Genomic DNA, 17,144 nt, shown 5'->3' on the forward strand with positions numbered 1-17,144 from the left:
AGTCAATGTTTCGGGCTGAGACCCTTCGTCAGGGCTCCTCGGCCCAAAATGTTGACTGCTCGTTTCAACGGTTGCTGCCCGACCTGCTGAGTTCATCCAGCTTGTTTGTATGTGTTGATTTGACCACAGCATCTGCAGTGTACTTTGTGTTCCCTCTATACTTTCTTCCCTCAGTTCATTTCCCATTCGATGTGCTATCCAGTCATGTATCCCAAGCCCAGCAACACAATGACCACATGTCCTTTCATCATGAATTTTCTAAGGAGTGAAGGGCTTTCATTTTTTTGGCACCTTTCACGGTCCCATCATGTGAAAATGTCGCATAATGAAAAAAAAACCTGGCCATGACATCATCCATAACTCCCGTCCCCTTCGGAATAACACTATCTGACCTTTAATGTGTACTCAGGATAAAAAATCAGCACTTGGTTCAGAGACTCATCTGAAATTCAGTTTCTTCATTGCTCTATCTCTTCAAGTCAATGGAATATGAATGCATAAACTCTGACACAGAGTTAAAGCCCGACATGCACCAGATCACAGCCAAGTTCTCTGGGGTTCTGAGTCTGGGAATTTTATTCATGCGTTTTATTAGAGGATGACATTTTATTTTCTTACTTTGAAATGAGATGAATTTCTTGGATAGATACCAGTATTTTGGTTTTCAGATCTCATCACAGCCTTGGTCCCTCCGTGGATCAAAGAGCAGAATTTCAGAGTTGAGGTGTGAGTGACTGCTCTTGACGCTGAGGTAGCATTTTATCCAAATCCAGCTTCGAGGTGTCCCTGTAAAACTGAAATCCAAAGCGAAAACATACCAGAGAATGGCGTTTTATCTCACACAAAGGAAGATTGTTGTGATCAGAGATCAATCAGCCCAGTTCCAGGACATCACTGCAGGAGATTAAGGAAGATGAAGAAGCCTGGGCTTTCCGAGATGTCAAAACTGAGGCCATACCTACTCTCTCAGGCACATGCAAATGATTACAGGGTCCTAAACGTTTCCTACGCTTTGGTTAATATTTAAATTGTTGCATTAGTGCATTCTGCAATAGTGAGCAGAAACTAGGTGTTGTGGTGTGATGTTGCATTGAACTCAAATCACTGGGATCCAATCCAGACCGTCCCATTATTAATGATAAAATTAATACTATACTGAGCCTCTCACCATCGAATTGTTATCCCAACACCTAACAGCAATCTTTTAAAATATATTCACCATCATAACTCACTGAAAATAAACCTCTATGTGTTTTATTCCTAATTACAGGGCAGAATAATTGTGACATAGTTGCAAGCTTTCCTTTCATCTCTTTTCTGAATCACTGGGTATCCGTGTCCCAGCAATTTGGTTCTAAAACAAGAAACCTCTAGTGGAACTGACTTACCTGCTGCGTGTCCTGTCCATTGAAGCATACAAAATGGAAGCGGGAGTAGGCTAATTGGCCTTTGAGCCTCTTCTGACACTCAATGCAATCATCGCTGATGGACTCTCTCAATATCATATTTCCACTTTCTTCCCATACCTCTTGATAACTTTTATGGTAGCAATGTATCCAAATATGTGGCATCAAAACATCTCAACACTCAAATCAACTTAAACAGTCAACATTACATAAATGCAAACAGAAATTGTTGGCAGTACACTGTAGATAAAGCAAGATCAATAGCAGAATCTGGTTTATTATTACTGTGTGATATGATGTGAAATTTGTTGTTTTGCAGCAGCACTCAGTGAGTAGACATTAAATTACTGTTAATTACAAAATAATTAGTGTGGAAAAAGGAATAATGAGGTAGTGGTTTTGGGTTCTGACTGGGACCATTCAGAAATCTGATGGCAGAGGGGAAGAAGCTGTTTCTGAAACATTCAGGCTTTTGTACTTCCTCCCCGAGGTCATAATGAGAAAAGGGAATGGCTTGGATGGTGATGGATGCTGCCTTCTTCAGGCATGATCTCTTGAAGATGTCCTAGATGGTAGGTTGGGTTGCGCCCATGATGGTGCAGGCTGAGTCTTCAATGTCCTGCAGCCTTCTTTCATCTTGTGCTTTGCAGCCTCCATATCAAGCAGTGATACAACCACTCAGAATGTTCTCCACTCTACGTTCGTAGAAAGTTGAAGAATCTTTGGTGACTTACCACTTCTCCTCAAGCTCTTAATGAAGTAGAGTCACGGGCATGCATTATTTGTGATTTGAGTAAAGATCTTGGCCGAAGCATCAACTGTTTGTTCCCCTCCATGGATGCTGCCTGACTTGCTTAGTTGCAGCAGAATGTTTGTGTGTTGCTCTAGATGTCCAGCATCTGCAGAATCTATTGTGTCTGAGATCATGGTTCCAAGTCCCACCCAAGAAAGCTGAACGAAATGTTGAAGCCAAAATCCTGCCCAGAAGTGAAGGAATGCTGTAGAGTTGGGCCTGTTGTCTTTGGGAAGAAAGTTTAAACTGAGGCTCTCTCCTTCCTCTCAGGTGGATATAAAAGAGCCCTCAAGTGACATCAGTGGAGCAGAGGTCTCTTGAGCGTAGAATCATCACCACTCATAGCACTAAAAGTTTTACCAACGCATCAAAATTGACTTCAGTCAAATAAACTTCCGGGACAGACTTAAAGGGACTGACATGAATGTATCTACTGACCAAAGTTGAGTTTCTTGGCACGAAGCACTTAATAATATCCTTCAGTGAAAGAAATCAGCTATCCTTTCTCGGATGCACCTTTTGCTTGCTAGTTGTTGCTCCACCCCTTCCCTCACCTTCTTGTACTTGCTATCTCCCCTCTGCCTTTAAGCCCAGATCAAAGGTCTCAGCCCAAAATGTCAATTGCCCATTTCCCTCCACTGATGCTGCCTGACCTGCTGAATTTCTCCAGCACCTTCTTTGTTAATCCTTACCTGGACCATCCCGGCTGTGACTCCAAACCCATCACTGTCATTAACTCTTGCTTGTCTCATCCTGTTGGTACAAGGAGGGATGGGCAATAAATGCTGGCTTTGTCAGTGACATCCACTTAGTGTGAAATGGTGAAAACAAAATCGTATCTGTAGGGTGTTGTTATTTGCAACTTGGCTGCCATATTTGACAACAGTGGCTATGGTTGTACATCATTGAAACTTGTAAGTTGAAAGTATCCTAACTAGCTCCCTCATCATTTGGTAAAATCAATTTTCAATGCATGGGAACAAAAGCTCAGGCAGGTACTGGACTCAACCCATTGTATCGTGTGTATATCCCTCCCCACCATTTGCAGTATATACATGACGTATTGTTTCAAGAAGACAACACCTATAATGAAAGATTCCCACCATTCAACATGCCATCTTCTTGCAGCTACCAATGGGCAGGAGGTACAGAAGCCTGATATCCAACACCACCAGGGTTTAGAGTAGCAACCTGCCTTCATCCATTCAGTTCTTCACCCAAGCAGTGTAACCCAAAACACTAGTTTGGCAACACCATGACCACTTTGATCACTTTGCACTAAAATGGACTTTGTATTTTTGTTCTAATGGTGTTCTGCCTTTTAAAAATTGTGTATAATTTATGTTTTTCTTGGGAAAGTTGCTTACAACATGCTATGCACCAGAGAACATAGAAATTTACAGCACATTACAGGCCCTTCGGCTCACAATGTTGTGCCAATCATGTAACCTACTCAAGAGACTGCCTAGAACTTCCCTAGTGCATAGTCCTCTATTTTTCTAAGCTCCATGCACCTAAGAGGCTCTTAAAAGACCCTGTTGTATCTGCTTCCACCACTGCCTTCGACAGTGCATTCCACGCACCCACCACACTCTGTGTCAAAAAAATTACCCCTGATATCACCTACTTCCAAGCACTTTAACACTATGACCCCTCATGTTAGCCATTTCACCAATGGGAAAAAGACTCTGGCTATCCACATGATCAATGCCCCTCATCATCTTACACACCTCTGTCAGGTCATCTCTCATCTGTCGCTCCAAGGAAAAAAGGCCAAGTTCACTCAACCTGTTCTCATAAGGCATGCCCTCCAATCCAGGCAACATCCTTGTAAATTTCCTCTGCACTGTCTCCATATTATCCACATCCTTCCTGTAATGAGGTGATCAGAACGGAACATAGTACTCCAAGTGGGGTCTGACCAAGGTGTGATATAGCTGTAGCTCTTGAACTCAGTGTCACGGTTGATGAATACTTAGACACACCATACTCCTTCTTAACAACACTGTCAATCTGCACAGCAGCTTTGAGTATCTTCTCGACACAGAGCCTAAGATCTCTCGGATCCTCCACACTGCCAAGAGTCTTACCATTTACATTATATTCTGTCTTCAAATTGGACCTACCAAAATGAACCACTTCAACTTATCTGGGTTGAAGTCCATCTGCCACTTCTCAGCCCAATTCTGCAGCCTATTGATGTCCTGCTGTAACCTCTGACAACCCTCCAGACTATCCACAACACCATCAACCTTTGTGCCATCAGCAAACTTACTAACCCACCCTTCTACTCCTTCATCCAGGTCATTTTTAAAAATCACAAAGAGGAATGGTCCCAGAGCAGATCCCTGTGGAACACCACTGGTCACTGATCTCCATGCAGAATATGACCCGTCTACAACCCCTGTTTGCCTTCTATGGACAAGCCAATTCTGGACACACAAAGCAAATCCTCCTTGGATCCCATGCCTCATTACTTTCTGGAGGAGCCTTTCTGAAGAGAACTTTATCAAATGCCTTACTGAAATCCACTGCTCTACCTTCATCAATGTGTTTTGTTACATCCTCAAAGAATTCAATCAGGCTCGTAAGGCATGACCTGTCCTTGACAAAGCCATGCTGACTATCCCTAATCAGATTATGTCTCTCCAAATGCTCATAAATCCTGCCTCCCAGGATCTTCTCCAACAACTTGCCCACCACTGAAGTCAGACTCACTGGTCTATTATTTCCTGGGTTATCTCTACTCTCTTTCTTGAACAAGGGAACAACATTTGCAACCCTCCAATCCTCCGATACTTCTCCCATCCCTATCGATGATGCAAAGATCATTGCAAGAGACTCAGAAATCTCCTCCCTTGCTTCCTACAGTAGCCTGGGGTATATCTCATCTGGTTCTGGTGACTTATCTAAATGATTTTCAAAAGCTCCAGCACATCTTCTTTCTTAATGTCTATGTGCTCAAGCATTTCAGTCTGCTGTAAGTCATCCCTGCAATTTCCAAGATCTTTTCCCTGGTGAATACTGAAGCAAAGTATTCATTAAGTACCTCAGCCACCTCCTCCGACTCCAGGCACACTCTCATATGGCTCTTCCTCTTGCTGTTCACAAATTTGTTGAATGCCTTGGGATTTTCCTTAATCTTGATCACCAAGGCCTTCTCATGGCCCCTTCTGGTTCTCCTAATTCCATTTTTAAGCTCCTTCCTAGCAACCTTGTAATTTTCTAGAGCTCTACAGTACCTAGTTTCTTGAACCTTTCGTAAGCCTTTCCTTTCTTCTTAACTAGATTTCCTACATATCTTGTACACCATGGTTCTTTAAATCTGCCATGTTTTCCCTGCCTCAGTGATGCATACCTATGTAGAACGCCATGCAAATGTTCCCTGAACGTTTGCCACATTTCTGCCGTGCATTTCCCTGAGAACATCTGCTTCCATTTTAAGCTCCCAAGTTCCTGCCTAATGGCATCATATTTCCCCCTACCCCAATTAAATGTTTTCCCAAGTTGTCTGCTCCTGTCCCTCTCCAGTGCTATGGTGAAGGAGATAGAGTTGTGGTCACTACCTCCAAAATGCTCTCCCACCGAGAGACCTGATACCTGACCAGGTTCATTTCCCAATACCAGATCAAGTACAGCCTCTGCTCTAGTTGGCTTATCTACATATTGTATCAGGAAACCTTCCTGTACACACCTAACAAACTCCACTCTATCTAAACCCCCTGCGCTAAGGAGATGCCAAACAATATTAGGAAAGTTAGAATCTCCTATCACAACAACCCTATTATTATTGCACCGTTCCAGAATCTGCCTCCCTATCTGCTCCTTGATACCCCTGTTACTATTGGGCGGGATCTATGAAAACAGCCAACAGAGTTATTGCCCCTTTTCATGTTTCATTGCTGCTCTGTATAAGTACTCAGTGGCCACTTTGTGAGGTATCTCCTGTACCTAATGAAGTGGCTACTAAGTGTGTGTTCATGGTCTCTTGCCCCTCCAAGGTTCGATGTGTTGTACATTCAGAGGTGCTGTTCTGTACACCACGGTTGTAATGTGTGGTTATTCCTTGAACCAGCTTGAACCGGTCTGGCCATTCTTCTTTCATGTTTATCATTACAAAGACCAGAACATCTGCAGATACTGGAGGTGACACACACAAAATGCTGGAGGAACTCAGCAGGCCAGGCAGCATCTGTGGAAAAGAGTAAACAGTTGACGTTTTGAGACAAGACCCTTCATCAGGGCTCACAGAAATGGTGCTCACTATATGTTATTTTGTTTTTTGCACCACTCTCTGTAAACACTAGAGACTGTTGTGCTTGAAATTCCCAGGAGGTCAGCAATCTCTGAGGTACTCAAAAAAACCCCATTTGGTACTAACAGTCATTTCACAATCAGAAACAGTTAGATCACATTTCTTTCCCATTTTGATGTTTGTTCTGTACAACTATTGAACCTCTTGACCATGTCTGCATGCTTTTATGCTTTGAGTTGCAGCCACATGATTGGCTGATTAGACATTTGCATTAACAAGCAGGTGTACAGGTGTACCTAATAAAGTGGCCACTGAGTGTATACCGTAGATTCCGGATTTTAAGCCGCTACTTTTTTCCCACATTTTGAACAGCTTTGAACTTTGCGGCCAATAATCCGAAGCGGCTAATGCATGATTTTTTTCATGCCGCCTCGTAAACATTTTGCCTCATAACAGTAGACCAATAAAATTGATGAGTAGTTCACAGAGGTCCAATGAAATTGTACGATAAATCAAGCGCACTTTCACAATTAAATTATTGTAAATCAGTCATTTGTACTCACCCTCATCAACATGGAAAACACTCGAAGCATTGTGCTGCCTACTTAGTTTAAACTATATTTGTTTTCTGTACTACATCGCGGGATGCTATGACGTCACACCCGGTTTCGCGGTGTCTTGTGGGAAAATGCCGGTTTGCGATGAAACGGGACGGAGGGAGGGAGCGCATTACGCGAGCGGCTTTGGATCTGAGCGAACTCTGCTTTTAAGTTAAAGGTATCAATAACTTTTCCTGGTAGGCTGCAATATATATATATTTTTACCAGTCGTTAGGAGATATTGGAATGTTGTTCAGTAAAGAAGTATACGCAACGTATATTTAAAAGTAGCCGCGTACGGGCACGGTTCGAAAAAAAGCATTTGCAATATGTATTTGTTTTTGTTACCATATGGATTTAATTAAAAGTTAAAAAAAATCCTCACGTGTAATATCTTTCTGTGTAAATATCTCATATTACAACGTGGGACACCTGCGGCCGAAAATCCGGTGCGGCCTAAAATCCGGTGCGGCCTAAAATCCGATGCGGCCTTTACAATTAAAAAATTGATTTTATTTCTAAAATTAGAGCCAGCGGCTTTTAATCAGGTGCGCTCTGTAGTCCGGAATCTACGGTACTTGTTTATGTGGTAATAGACTTGAGCTAAACTCAACTTTGAAACACTTATGGGTCTTTGTAGTGATCAGACTATTCTACAAATGGTTGTCTTTTATGGTATTCAGTGGCACTGTGCATTTATATTCCAATCTAAAATATTTCTCCTCTTGCCACATTGATTAAATTAATTTTATTCATGCATGCAGACTGTGAGCTGCAGTGACATCAATGTTGTAATAAGCCCGGCAAGTCAAGATTATTGCAGTCGCCTTGTGTGGGGAGAGGATAAATAATAAAGTACAATTTATATTCCACGCTTGACCGTAGCTGACAGCTCCAGCAGGAATGTTGTGAATATGCTGTAATTAGCTTTGTGACTAGTATATTGATCATCTCCCAGTGCTCCTCTCTGAGTTTTCAATGACTAATTCAAACTAAAATCATTAATGTTAGGTGACAGTGCTTGTTTTCAAGCTTGTATATGCGTGTCATTTTGACACACTTAACCCCTCTCCATGCATTAAGTTCTGCATCGCTATTTATGGAGATTGAGTTCCTATACGTCAACTTAAACTGAAAGGTCCTTCATTTTGTGCGATGATGAATATGTGTCGATGTGTTTTATTCCCCTTTCTTTATGTAGACAATGCTGTAAGAGCCATGTAGACCTTCGAACAATGACTCATTAAGCTTCCTGTTGTTTTTTGCAGATGGAATATTTGGGAGGTGTGAGCTGGTCACGGCGATAGACGTATTCAAATACGAAGTTTCGCCGAATGATCTTCAGCGCCTCCGTGATATCCTACAGGAACTGTCCCTTAAAGGTACTCATTAAGTAGGATGTTTGTCTCTTTAAACAGCAGCTTTTAATATGATTCCTGTTATGTGTCACCCTCTGTTGGGTTGATATATTTGGCAAAAGTCACATATATCCCAGCAAGTCTAATTACTTTTCTAAGCCACTTGATTGGTTGTAAAGCACTCTGGAATGGTCTGAGTAGTGTGGAAATTGCAATATAAGTTTAAAATCTTCATTACGTGTTGCAGAGAAATGAAATTTGAAACAGTTACAGTATTTGATCAGCATCTATGTGGCTTGTACATTTGTGCTGCTGCTCGAAATAATCGACTTAATCATCATTGGATTGAAATACTGTTTGACAGGTGAAAACAAGCTGATTACTAGCTGAGTGAATGGCACTTTAGTAAGTCTGAACAAAGACTGCTCAGCTGCGGGAACCCACCAATTCCAGTATGAAGCAGGTCAGGCCATCCACAAATGTAAGCTATGAATAGCCAAATTAAAACCCTTCAAAATTAGCAATGGCATTTTAGTAATCAACACTTTGAGAATTTGAACTCTTGGCTTTCAACTAACTGCCTAGCATGTAGCCCATTAATCAAGCCCTATGCAATAACTTCTCTCAAAATCAAGCATGGCTCTCTTGTGCTAAGCGCATGAGTAAAGATCTGGTGATCACAAACAGGAGTGGAAAGAAGGCTAATGACCAGCATCTGGTACAAATTCATTGACTTCCAACCAACATGGACACATTTGCTCTCATCCCCTTTGTAATTAGAAGTTTTCATCACAAAACTGTTAGTCACTTCCACCCTGGTTCCTGTCAGAAGACAATGCCATTTTACATACATCCTTTGGACTGCTGAGGCCATCGGCCGCCCATTACACTAATCCTAATTTATTCTCCTCACAATCCCATTAATCCATTCTATCCTGTTGATTCTAACACTTTCCTACAAACCAATCAGTACATGTGCATTTGGGATAAGCGAAGAAACCAGAGAAAGCATGGGAAAACTCGCATGGTCACAGGGAGACCATGGACAACACTGGAGGTCAGGGTTGATCGTGGGTCACTGGGACTGTGAGGCAGTAGATGCACCGGTGCCACATCTGTCCCTCTTCTTGTAATATCTCCAGTACAATTATTCTGCCAGGGACATCTTCTATACCAGTTTTCCTGAGATATCTTCCTTTTCACTCACCCAAGGATTCTTCTCTGTTATGGAGATCTCCAACTCTCCTCCCATATTTCAGTTCACATTCTCCCAGAACTACAATAGTTCCCTTTGTCCTCATCTCCCACCACACCATGTTTTACTGTTGTCAGTTCTGTCTTTCCCTCAGCTTGTGGAACTTGGCCACACCTGCTTTTAATATTCCTTTGTGAATCCCTGATTCGATAGTTCCATTCAGTGTCAGGAGAAATGTATGCAACGCGCATCTTGAAATTTTTGTTCTTCACAGACACCCACAAGAACAGGAGTGCCCCAAAGAATGAGTGACAGTTAAAACGTTAGAACCCCAAAACCCCCCCACGGCCCCTCCCATGCACAGACAGCAGCAAAGCAGTGACCCCCCCCCCACCCTCACCCACTTCCACAAAGAAGCATCGGTGCCCTCCCCCCACCAAGCAAACAATAGCAAAGCCCCCAAGAAAGACCATCTTCTGCAGTACAACAAACGCTAATCATTCACTCGACACATCACAGGCTCTCCCTCTCTCTCTCTCCCCCTAATAAAGGGAAAAAGAAGTGTCCCCTTTCACAGCAAGAGGTGAGACATAACAAAACAACTTTCTGATTTACGGTGTTAAAATTCTCTCACGCTGCTTCTTTTTCTGAGTTGTCCAGCCAGAGAGAATCGGCAACAAACTCTCACCTTCCAATGAAAGAATAAGAGAGAGAGAGAGCGCAATTCGCCAAGTACAGAGCCTCCAACAGCCAGTCTGCTGTTCTCAATGTTCCGTTCTCTCCTGCGACTCTTCATTCGGCGACACTGGCTTGGAATCGGCCCGTCCACGGGGCCACGAAACCTTAGAAACCCGAAGGCATGCTCGTCTTCTAGGCCGCATCCTTCGGATTTTGAAAACTGGCCGGTTTTAGCGTCAGTTAGTCAAACGTTTGTCTTAGTATATAGTATCTATTTTACCTTTCTGTGCATATAAAACATTTAAGAAACGTATGTATTTCAATAATTAAACCACTGTGTTGCTTAGTAATGATTGTAGCTTTCATCAGGGCAGGGCCTTTCACATTCTCCATTAAAATTGTTCCGATCATTGACCGACTGTAACGTTTTTCCAATGACCGATGGCGTTTCACCTCTTTCTGATCGCTTCATTAGATAGATAGATAGATACTTTATTCATCCCCATGGGGAAATTCAACTTTTTTCCAATGTCCCATACACTTGTTGTAGCAAAACTAATTACATACAATACTTAACTCAGTAAAAAATATGATATGCATCTAAATCACTATCTCAAAAAGCATTAATAATAGCTTTTAAAAAGTTCTTAAGTCCTGGCGGTAGAATTGTAAAGCCTAATGGCATTGGGGAGTATTGACCTCTTCATCCTGTCTGAGGAGCATTGCATCGATAGTAACCTGTCGCTGAAACTGCTTCTCTGTCTCTGGATGGTGCCATGTAGAGGATGTTCAGAGTTATCCATAATTGACCGTAGCCTACTCAGCGCCCTTCGCTCAGCTACCGATGTTAAACTCTCCAGTACTTTGCCCACGACAGAGCCCGCCTTCCTTACCAGCTTATTAAGACGTGAGGCGTCACTCTTCTTAATGCTTCCTCCCCAACACGCCACCACAAAGAAGAGGGCGCTCTCCACAACTGACCTATAGAACATCTTCAGCATCTCACTACAGACATTGAATGACGCCAACCTTCTTAGGAAGTACAGTCGACTCTGTGCCTTCCTGCACAAGGCATCTGTGTTGGCAGTCCAGTCTAGCTTCTGGTCTAACTGTACTCCCAGATACTTGTAGGTCTTAACCTGCTCCACACATTCTCCATTAATGATCACTGGCTCCATATGAGGCCTAGATCACTTCCGCTTTATTTTCAATCCTGATCGTGATTATTTTCATGAACAGAAACACTGAGGATTCAGAGCTGCGCTGGGTCCTAAAGTCCACTGCACTGAGGTTAAATAAGGTCCGGGGTTCCGCTGGGTCCTAAAGACCACCGCACTGAGACAGGTTAAATAGGGACTTGAGCATCCGCGTTTTTTGGTCTCCACTTGGGGTCCCAGAACCAACCCCCACGGATAAAGAGGGCCAACATCTCCAACATCTCTGTGAACATCTCCAAGTGAGATCCTGCAACACCTAGCAAGCTTCATGCACCATGCACAGCATTCGGACCGGGTGCATCATCACCTGGTGTGGGAGCTCCAACGCACAGGATGGTGAGAGGCTGCAGAGGGTTGCAGACTCAGCCAGATCCATCATGGGCACTAACCCAGACTCCCCGGAGGACATGTTCAAAACACGGCACCACAAGAAGGTGACATCCATGACTAAGGGCCCTTGCCATCAGGGAGGAGGTACAAGAGCCTGAAGACCCATACTTAATGTGGTAGGAACAGCTTCTTCCCCTCCACCATCAGATTTCCGAACAGTCCATGAACACTTCCTCACTATTCCTTCTTTGCGATATTCATTTATTTCTTTGTAACTGATTCTATTTTATGTCCTGCAATGCACTGCTGCCACAAAACAACAAACTTCATGACATATGAATGCACCTGATTCTGATTCTCATCCAAATTCCACTGTCAGGATAGCTTTCCTATCCATCTGTCTGTTGACTGTTTCTGCTTTCAGAACTCCAGCACAGATTTCAAGACAGGTTCTGACCCCTTTTGATTCAGAATAGTTTGTTAAATTCAGCAAACAGAGAGCTCCTTGCTTGTACCAACAATATTGGCTGTACTCCACTGAAACCTTGATTCAGTCACAGCGATGTTGACTAATCCCCTCACTGGCTTCTGTCCAGAGAGATGCTTCTGACATTGTCAGTTCATGCGAATTTAAAGTTTGGCACCTGCCTTTATCTTTGGCTTCCTCACACTCTTTTAGAATACATTGGTCTGACTGAATGATGTCTCATGTTGTTCCCAGAATTCAAGGATCAACTTTATTCACTATATACTGTATCTATATGTATGAGGAGTACGCTGTGATGTGTTGGCATGACATGCAACAAAAAATAACAACACTGAACAATTATTAAGAATAAATAATCGTATAAAAATAAGGTTAAAGTATGGATATTAAATAAATAGTGAATAAATAATTATGCAATTGATTAGATTACTACAATGCTCCTTTTACTGGCCTTCCAAAGTGATCTATTGACAAACTTCAACTCATTCAGAATGCTGCTGCTAGACTTTTAACCAAAACCAGAATGAGGGAATATATCATTCCTGTCCTAGCTACTCTGCATTGACTTCCTGAATCTTTTACAATTGATTTAAAAGTTCTCTTGCTTGTTTTCAAAGCTCTTAATGATCTGGGACTGGAATACATCACAGATTGTTTTTGTTTCATAGCCCTGCTCGTACTCTCAGGTTTTCTTTTGCCTGTCTCTTAAATTGAAACAATCACCCTCAAAAGATAATTGGCAGGCCAGCTTTTTTGAACTACACTCCTAAACGGTGGAACTCAATGCCTAAAACTATAAGGGATACAGACTCAGTCAACATGTTTAATCACCAGCTCAAAACCTACACGTTTAAATTTGCTTTTAACTAACAACTTCGTCTTTGGTTTTCATATTTATTTTTATTTTATTTTCATGTTTGCACTTTATCCCATTGTAAAGGACCTTAAACTACGTTGTCTGTATGAAAAGTGCTTTATAAATAGGTTTTTAATATCGTTATTAAGTGCTCCGGGCAGATGGGGCTCGTTAACCACGGATGGTAGCTCATCTAGGAGAGGGAAAACTCCGATTTCAAACCTCTGCTGCCTTGCGGCTATACCCGCTCACGGGAAAGGCTTTGGGAGTAAACCCCGAGGAAAAATCCGGAGTTGGAGTCCCGAAGGCGGCTGACTGCTGCACCCAGCAATGGCACAGCAACTCCTGCGATGCTGCTGGCACCAAACTGTATCGACTTTCGTCGTCCTTTGGACCTGTCATCAGCATGGAGAGGGGGGTCCCACTGCATGGGCAACAGACAGATCTCTATATCAACTCTGCCCTGGCTTGCGCCCTGGAGAAGCCACTCCCAGTGAATACCAGGGGCACAGTACCCATGGTCGACCACGACAGACAGAGGCCACACAAATATTAAATTCATAAATACCAGCATGTATTTTCAATGTAAACAGCATTATAAATTGGTTTAAAGAGTTTACAGTGCAAGGCAGTGACTGAGGTAACAGATCAGAGGGGGCAGGGGTGGGGGCTAACTAGAATAGTGATCAGATTAACCGTCTGGAAGAAGAAACTTTCCATATCTACAACACGAGAAAATCTGCAGATGCTGGAAATCCAAGCAAAACACACAACTGAGCAGGCCCAGTACATCTATGGAAAAGAGTACCGGTAAATAGTTGACGTTTCAGGCTGTGACCCTTTATCAGGTCTCGTATATCTCAAATCCTTTTGTAACTTTTCTTTATTTCCTTCCAGGGAAATAATTCCCATCTTACAGAGGGCAATCTGTCTTACATGAGGTGCTGCCAGATTTGCCAGATGTGAACAATACAGGACCTTGTCATGGACTCTTGTCTTGCAATATGATATTTGTGCAGATAATCAAGATGCAGTTCATCTTGATAGTTGGGTTTTGCCTCAAGTTTATTTCATTGAAGGGGAATTATCCAGACAAACTTTCCCTCTGTCGAATTGGAATTGGTTTATTATTGTCACATGTACGGAGATAGAGTAAAAAGTCTATTCCATACAAAAGTACATTAAGGTAGAATAATGGACAAGATGAAGAGTCCTGTGTTTCAGTTAAAGTGTAATGCAGGTGTAACACCCTGGGAGAGGTTTCACTGCTACTGTAATGGTTTCTCTGTATGAGCGGTGTTTGGGTTATGATTAGAGGTAATAGGGGTTTTGGAACATGCACCATCCAATGAGGGGAGTGCTGTTTCTTTCTTGCATGTTTGAGAGAAGGTATTCTCGGTCTTTTGTCAGCGAGAGGTGAAGAGAGAAGCTGCGAGTGGAGAGTTGGTAGACCGCAGGATGAAGTGGACTTGAAGTGAAGGTCCAGGAGTCGACGACACTCGGAGGAGTTTGATGGAGAACGAATGGACGGAAAACCCTGAGTTCCACCATACACATTAGACAGTTTCATTATAATGGACCCTTTTTCTTTTGTTTTCTCAATTAACCTTACAGTCAATTTAAGAATTATAAAGCTCAGTTGTTTAATTGCATATGGTGTACTGTCTGATATTTTGTGGTGCGGAGTTGTAACAGAGCAACGCATCACACAGCATCCACGCAAATGAGATTTCACACGTTTGGTGGGGCTGGAAGCTGCTAGCCGAACCTGAGGGTTACACAGACAGTCAAATAAAGTGAAACAGTGTAGATTGGGAGATAAGATCTGCTTCTTCAGCCTGTGAGAGGGGTTCACCCAAGAGTCTGATAACTCTGGTATATAAATTGTCCTTGAGTCTGTGGTACGTGCTCTCAAGCTTTTGTATCTTCTGCCAAACGGGAGGAGTAGAAGAGAGAATGACCCAGGTGGGAGGGTCCTTGATTCTGTTGTCAGTGTGTCTGCAGCAGTGGGAAGTGTAGTGTAGATGAAGCCATTGAAGGGGAGGATGGTTTCCTTGATAGATGGGATTGTACTGTCTTATAAGAGTCTTCTTTTATTTCGTTTATTTAGGCATATACGAGGGGCGATTGATAAGCTCGTGGCCTAAGGTAGAAGGAGTCAGTTTTAGAAAACCTAGGACGTTTCGAAGGGATTCCCCAGGACATATGCAGAAAGTTTGACGTTAATAACTCATCAGTTAATAATTCATCAGGGGTGATTGATAAGTTTGTGCCCTACAGTAGAAGGAGATGAGTTATTAACGTCAAACTTTCTGCATAATCACTCAAAGAGTTGACCTGCATGTGCATGTAACAAGAGCTGTATTACTCATCTCCTACCTTAGGCCACGAACATATCAATCACCCATCTGTGGACACTTTCTGGAAGTCCAAGATCTGTATGCTCCACGACCACTGGACTAAGTGTGTAAATGTAGGAGGGGACTATGTTAAAAAATAAATGTGCTAGGTTTTCTAAAACTGGCTCCTTCTACCTTAGGCCATGAACTTATCTATCATCCCTCATAGTATGAGAACAGGCTTATCGGACCCATTGAGCCTATGCCACCCAATTACACCCGTGACCAATTAACCTACTCACCTGTACACTTTTGGAATGCGGTGGGTAACCTAGAGCACCCAGAGGAAACATGCGGTCACAGGGAGAAGGTCCAAACTTCTTACGGACAGTGGCGGGAATTAAAACCCGATCCTTGGGCAGAGCGTTTGCCATTCCAGGCTGTGATGCATCCATACAGGGCACTTTTTTTTAATGGTGTATTTGTAAATACTTCTTCAGAAAGTGAAGGTTCAGACTGAGGAATGTGTATCCCATGAGATCGGCTGCAGTGCCCGGTATCCCTAGAATGCATTGTCGAGGGGTCAGAAAGTAGTGGCGACAATTTCAAGTGGAGACGCCAGAGGCGGCTGATGGTAAAATCTGGAGCTTGATGCAAACTGCTGGAATAACTCAGCATCTGTGCATGGAATCGAGCAGTCGATGTCTGGGTCTTCATCTGGATTCTGATTCTTTAGTCCAGATAAAGGGCCTCAACCGAAAATGTCTATTTCCCACTACAGATACTGCCTGACCTACTGCGTTCCTCCAGCAGTTTGTTTTGTGCAAAGATTTAAAGTAATAGGAAGAAGGGTGAGGAGGAAAAGCATTTTTTTTTCCCAGAAGTGGTAAAATATTTCACTGAGATAGTGAGAGGGGCCAAGGCCGAGAACTTGTCTTCGCTGCCATCTTGTGCCACATGATCCATTTTCAAGCTTCTCGATTCGGACCCACTGAGGACCCCAGGTACTCACATTCAATTGACTGCTTTTCCCGCCACGTTCTATGCCCCACACTTTCCACCATGCAGAGGTACCTGGTGTCCCAGTCCTAGTTGCTGCCACAGTTCCAAGGTTAGAAAACATAGAAACATAGAAAACCTACTGCACAATACAGGCCCTTCAGCCCACAGTGTTGTGCCGAATATGTCCCTACCTTAGAAATTACTAGGTTTACCTATAGCCCTCTATTTTTCTAAGCTCCCCGTAACTATTCAAAAGCCTCTTAAAAGATCCTATCATATCCGCCTCCACCACTGTTGCCGGCAGCCCATTCCACACACTCACCACTCTCTGAGTAAAAAAATTACCCCTGACATCTCCTCTGTACCTGCTCCCCAGCACCTTAAACCTGTGTCCTTTTGTGGCAACCATTTCAGCCCTGGGGAAAAGGCCTCTGACTATCCACACGATCAATGCCTTTCATCATCTTATACACCTCAAACAGGTCACTTCTCATCCTCCTTCGCTCCAAGGAAAAAAGACCGAGTTCACTCAACCTATAAGGTATGCTCCCCAATCCAGGGAATATCCTTGTAAATCTCCTCTGCACCCTTTCTATGGCTTCCACATCCTTCCTGTAAATGAGGCGACC

The 17,144-nt window shown here is 43.0% G+C and overlaps 1 protein-coding gene across 2 annotated transcripts in view; it reads left to right on the forward strand.

Annotated features, from left to right (window-relative positions):
• Positions 1–17,144, forward strand: part of ptprn2 (protein tyrosine phosphatase receptor type N2) — a 1,022,449-nt gene that overhangs the window by 267,997 nt on the left and 737,308 nt on the right. For both annotated transcript variants that reach the window (XM_073054872.1, XM_073054874.1), the window contains exon 3: positions 8,322–8,435. In XM_073054872.1, coding sequence (XP_072910973.1) covers positions 8,322–8,435 — 114 coding nt within the window. The remainder of the gene's footprint in view (positions 1–8,321; positions 8,436–17,144) is intronic.

The sequence above is a fragment of the Hemitrygon akajei genome, chromosome 8 (genome assembly GCF_048418815.1).
Source record: "Hemitrygon akajei chromosome 8, sHemAka1.3, whole genome shotgun sequence".
In the NCBI taxonomy this organism is placed as follows: Eukaryota; Metazoa; Chordata; class Chondrichthyes; order Myliobatiformes; family Dasyatidae; genus Hemitrygon; species Hemitrygon akajei.